Source organism: Octodon degus, unplaced genomic scaffold (assembly GCF_000260255.1).
Source record: "Octodon degus isolate 3935 unplaced genomic scaffold, OctDeg1.0 scaffold00020, whole genome shotgun sequence".
Classification (NCBI taxonomy): domain Eukaryota; kingdom Metazoa; phylum Chordata; class Mammalia; order Rodentia; family Octodontidae; genus Octodon; species Octodon degus.
In genome coordinates this window covers 294,284-300,116 of record NW_004524596.1, presented here as the reverse complement: position 1 = coordinate 300,116, position 5,833 = coordinate 294,284, and the positions used below count along the sequence as shown (strand labels likewise).

The 5,833-nt window shown below is 37.1% G+C and overlaps 1 protein-coding gene across 1 annotated transcript in view; it reads right to left on the bottom strand.

Annotated features, from left to right (window-relative positions):
• Positions 1 to 5,833, bottom strand: part of Spast (spastin) — a 94,860-nt gene that overhangs the window by 53,962 nt on the left and 35,065 nt on the right. The window contains exons 6-8 of the mRNA XM_012513888.2: positions 2,258 to 2,445; positions 1,456 to 1,589; positions 812 to 905 (exon numbers count right to left, since the gene is read on the bottom strand). Coding sequence (XP_012369342.1) covers positions 812 to 905; positions 1,456 to 1,589; positions 2,258 to 2,445 — 416 coding nt within the window. The remainder of the gene's footprint in view (positions 1 to 811; positions 906 to 1,455; positions 1,590 to 2,257; positions 2,446 to 5,833) is intronic.

The following is a 5,833-nucleotide window of genomic DNA, read 5'->3' as shown; positions in this document are numbered from 1 at the left end:
CGGTTTCACCAAAAATAATAAATAAATAAATAAATAAATAAATAAATAAATAAATAAAACTAAAAACAGATTGGGAATTAGGAACTCTTATATTCATTTTCTTCTCCTACAATATAACCTGTCAACATGAATTGCTAGCATTTGTCTTTTAGAAATACTAACTTGGGTTGGGAAGATAGCTCAGCAGTCTAAGTGCCTGCCTAGTAAGTGCAAAGACTTGGGTTTGATCTGCAGTATTGCAAGCTGCACTCTGCCACTAAAACCAGGCATGGCAGCACATGTCTGTAATCCCAGCGCTGAGCATCACTATGAGTCTGAGCTGCATAGTGAAACCCTGTACCAAATAAATAACGATTTTTTGGGGGTGTGAGTGCTGGCTCAGGATGCCTTTAGGGCAGGTCTGGCAAGGCTTGAGGATATGGGGCTCGAATCACAGCATCCTGAGCCTGACTGCTTTGTTGGAGCAGTCACTTAAACAACTGAGCTAATGGGCAGGCTCCCTCAAATAAATACATAAACATATAAATAAATCTTTAAAAATTAAATAAAAATAAAAATACTAACATACCATTGCCTTACATGAATTAATTATTCCAGCACAGGATATGCACCACTATAATCAATTAAGAAATGGCTTTACAGTTTTTTTCAAATTTTTTTGAGACAGGGTCTTGCTATATATTTCAGATTGGCCTTGAACTCACTATGTGGCCCAGGCTGGCCTCAACCTTCTGTGTACTGCGATTACAGGTGTGTGCTGCCACACCAGGCTGGATGGTATTATAGGACAATGGTAATACAATGTCTGTACCTCAGGCCTCAGAGAAGGAAGAATAACAATTTCTTGCAAAGCTTGTTTTGCCAGCTCTTGACCAGCTATATCATCAAATTTAACAGCTGTCCCACTAAGAAAAAGAACTCTGATTAATTCCAGTATAAAAATATGGTTCAATTATTACAGCACATAGGAACTATATACGCTATATGAAGTATAATCATTTTTATGCTATGAAACTATAATTTAGTAAAAATGATATTCTATATTTAAGCAAAAACACTATCTTTTGTATGTAAAGAAGGGAAGAGGGGTTGAAAGGAGGGGAGAAGAATGGGAAAAAAGAAACAAGATATATCACATACAAGGACAAATTTCCTATAATTAATATTATCAGTATGTATACCTAACATGTACCAATAAAAAAGTAAAATAAATAAATGTGCCCTACAATAAAAACTATCACAAAAATTAAGTATGTAAATCACAAAAAACACTATCTATCCTCCTCGTATTTTTTCAGAATGAAAGTAATTTTATTATGAATTGGGTCCTGCCTGTTTAAATTCTTCTTCGACTTTATTCCCAAGTTGAACTTCCTCTATATTTTACTTGTGATATATTTTATAAATACAATTCAAACAGAGAAACTATATAATCTTTAGATGGCAAAAACTTACTTGTCCACAATTTCATTCATTATAAGGTTAGCAAGGTTACTGTCCACATTCCTAAAATTCTTCAAGTCTTTCTTTTTCCGAGCAGCAGTTGTAGGGGTTGAAGGCTTATTTGTCCTATTTGTTTTTGGAGTACCCTTAAAAGATATAAATCAATATATAACTCATCATACTTTTCATATGTGAATTAACCTAAGTTCACAGAATTCAGTTTTAACAAATAGGAAAAAGAATATAAAATTTCAAAATTGTCTGTTTACTGTAGGGCAAAACTAAATTCACTATACAACTATATTTAACATGAAGCTGCTTTACAGAGATTTTATTCTGAGATTTAGGTAATATAAAATAGGTCTGGGACCAAGGATGTAGCTCAGTGGCACAGTGCCAGCTTGGCAAGCGAGAGGCCCTGAGTTTGATTTCCAGTACCCCTCCCCACAAAAAAAGAAAAAAAATAAAGAAAATAGGTCCTATGACAACAGTAAGAGAATTTTGATCCTTATCAGAACTATAATAAAACTCTAACTATATTTAATATTAAATTAACATGAACTGAAATTAGTATATCATGATATTGAACATACTGGGTAACTCAATTTAATATGAAATGCTAATAAGATCCAAAAGGATTAAGTACGGTTTGGGTTTGCTCTTTATAGCAAGTTTACCCTTATAAATTAAAATAAATTATATTTTAACTGTGGAATCATTGATTTTCTAAGTAAAAGTTCTTATAATACACTTAAGCCAATATAGCATTTCTATTTGCAAAAGCATAGCAATTAAAGACACTATCCTATAATACCTTATGAGTGACAGTTGTAGGACCAGGTCCCTGTCTTGTTCCAGAAACCATGGACAAACTACTACAACTGGGTGCTCTGTGGTGACCTGAAAGACCTGCAGATCCAGTTTTCATAACTGTTTTTGAACGAGGCAGTGAATTACTAGCATGTGTTAAAGGATCTTTTCTTTTTGGAACAGCTCCACTTTCTATTGAAAAAAGTAAAAAACATCAGGATTAGATAATTATGGCTAAAAATTATGAAAACCAATAATAAAGACAAATACAAATTTACAGAACTAAGGCAATAATATTTTTAGAATTCAGAAATATTTCAAAGATTTGAATCAGAACATATGGCACAGTGTTTACAGGGGTTTTCAGTTCTTGTAAAGGATCATGGCTAGTAGATATCTCCTTTTCCTGACACACAGTCTAATTTTCTTAGGAAGAAACGTATCTATAAGAAAAAGAAACAACTTCATTTGTGAGGAATGGAAGTTATAATAAAGGTATCAAGTAAATAAAGCTCTCATATACTTGAGACAAAATGTAGTAAAGATAAGAGGGATAGATTATACACAGGAAAAACACAGTATCCACTATTTTGGTAGCAAATTTACATGTCTATAAAACACTACGGAAGGGGCCAGTCAAATAGCTCAGTGGAATAAAGCACCTGCTTAGGCAGATGCAGAGGTCAGGGTTCGATCCCCTGGTGCACCGGGACAGCCCGGCCCATGGGGTATGCAGAGAGGGCAATAAGAGACTGGGCGTGGTAGCACGCCTGTAACTGCAGCTCTTGGGAGGCGGAACACAGGTAGATCACTATGAGTCTGATCTATGTAGTGAGACCCTGTAAACCCTTACTAAAAACAACAACAACAACAACAACAAAAAAAAACCAACTAAACAAAAAACTATGGAAGGATCAGCCTATGCTCACTGAAAGTTTGTGTATGTGTGAGAGAGACAGACAGAGATACAGACAGAGAGAGAGAGACAGAATGACAGAGACAGAGAGACAGAGACAGAGAGAGGAAGAGAGACAAAGACAGAGATAGGGTCTCAAGCTGGTGTTGAACAGAGTAGTAACAAGTATTGCAGCAATAAGCAAATTAGACTAGTTTAACTTTGCTTTTGTTATCAAATCCCTTAATATGATTTAAAGAACTAAGGGCTCTAAACTAGTACAGAGAATAAATCTATTTATAATCAGAAAGAATAAAATTCAACAATTAAAAGAATCCCATACTAGAATGTATTATACTCCACATATTAGTCCTACATTTAGCTACTGTGGGAACTAAAATCAGGACTTCTATGATAAATGAAAAAATATGCTTAGCTGGGTGTGGTGGTACATGCCTGTAATCCCAGCCCTTACTGCAAAGCTGAAGCAGGAGGATCATTGGGAGTTTGGAGACTAGCATGGGATACAAAATGAGCTCAAGGCCAGCCTGAACAGCACAGCGAGACCCTGTCCCACAAAGACTGGAGGGGGGGAGGAGAATACTGAGAGACATTTATTTATTTTTGAAGACTGCTCTGGACTCACTATGTAGCTCAGGCTGGCCTTGAACTTGTGGCAATCCTCTTGCCTCAGCCTCCCAAGTACTGGGATTACAGACGTGCGCTATCATACCTGGCAGTTCGTTTTCTTTTAAATATTTGAACATATTTATAATAAATACTATAAAGTTTTGCTAAATCCAACATCCAGTCCAACTCAAAGGTATCTACTATTTTCTTGAGTAAGGATCACACCTTCCTGATTTCTTTGCATATTTAGTAATTTTGGGTTAAAGCTGTACATTATAGGTAACAGTAATAAGCACACTAACTAATCATTTAAGAAAGATGAGTTCTTCCTGTGAGTGGCCTAAAGTGACCCCTGAAAATGGTTTGCTACTCTCAACCCAGAAAACCCCACAAAATCATGCAAATCAAGAGGCTCAAATCTTCGTATTCACTTTAAGAACACACATGAAACTGCCCAGGCCATCAAGGGTATGCATATCCAAAAGGCCACCAAGTATCTGAAGGATGCCACATTAAAGAAGTAATGTGTGCCATTCTGGCATTACAATGGTGGAGTTGGGGCCGGGGAGATGGCTCAGTAGAATAAGTGCTTGCCTGGCAAGCCCAAGTGTCTGAGTTCAATCCCCGGTTCCAAAAAAAAAAAAAAAAAAATGGTGGAGTTGGTAGGTGTGCAAGACCAAACAGTGGGGCTAGACGCAGGTTTGGTGGCCCAAAAAGAGTTCTGAATTCTTGCTGTACATGCTTAAAAATGCAGACAGTAATGCTGAACTCTTAAGCATAGATTCTCTGGTTACTGAACACATCCAGGTGAACAAAGCGCCCAAGATGTGCCACTGTACTTAGAGCTCATGGCCGCTTAATCCATCCATGAGCTCCCCCTGCCATATGGAGATGATCCTTACTGAAAAGGAACATACTGTTCTAAACCAGAGGAGGAAGTTGCACAGAAGAAAAAGATATCCCAGAAGAAACTGAAGAAACAAGAACTTATGGTGCAGGAATAAGTTAAGCATAAAATAAATGCAAATAAAATTTTTAAAAAAGAAAGATGAAATAACTCATCTAGGTTAAGCCATTTCTGAAGTGAGTGACACTAATAAACTGGGCCTAAATGAGCCAGGTCATTCACTAGGGAACATTGTATTTCCAATATCAGAATGTATAAACTAGCTCTGAAATTAATATGCCCCTCCAACTATAAAACAGAATTAATAGACCTCAGAGATTACTAGGGATCTGAAGTAGGACAAAGTTTGATGTTTTAAAGTATGGGTTCAAGGAAAAGAAGTTTGCTGCCTCTCCCCTTTTTGGCATGGCAGAAAAATACAGTAGGATCCAGTATGTATAATGCATTATTAGAGATCAGAATCACCTGGGTGTGGTGGTGCATGTTTATAATCCCTGAATTTAGGAGGCTGAGGTAGGAGGATAGATGCAAGTTCCTAGCCAGCCTGGACTGACAGTGAGACCCTGTCTCAAAAAATCCCAAAAACACAAGGTGTAGTAATGCACACCTGCAACTCCAGCACTTGAAAGGTGAGGCCAGGAGGATTGCTGTGAGTTTAAGGTCAGCCTAGGCTACACAGTGAGTTTTAAGACCAGTCTGAACTACATTGTGAGACTCTGATCAAAACAAATAAATAAATAAATGAAATTTTAAAATTATAGTAAAGACACACTGTCATTAATTGCCCTCAAAGCAGCTCTCCTTGATTTGAACACCTCTATCCCATTGTTCTTACTGCTTTCAGAGATAGTTCAGGAAGTCCTCTTTTTTGAATACTTGTAATTGGCTGCCTCAATGTCTTAGAGAAGTCAAAACATGTACCTTTCATGGTTAACTTTGTGGAAAAGCTAGAAGTAAACACAGTGCCAGACCCAGAGAATAAGGTAGATGTGAACAATTATGTTTGTATTTGACAGAAGTTGCCATTAATCTTTGATCAATGCTTGTTCAAAAAATATGGTGGTGGGGCCGGGGAGATAGCTCAGTGGAATAAGCGCTTCCCTGGCAAGCGCAAGGGCCTGAGTTCAATCCCTGGTTCCACCAAAAAA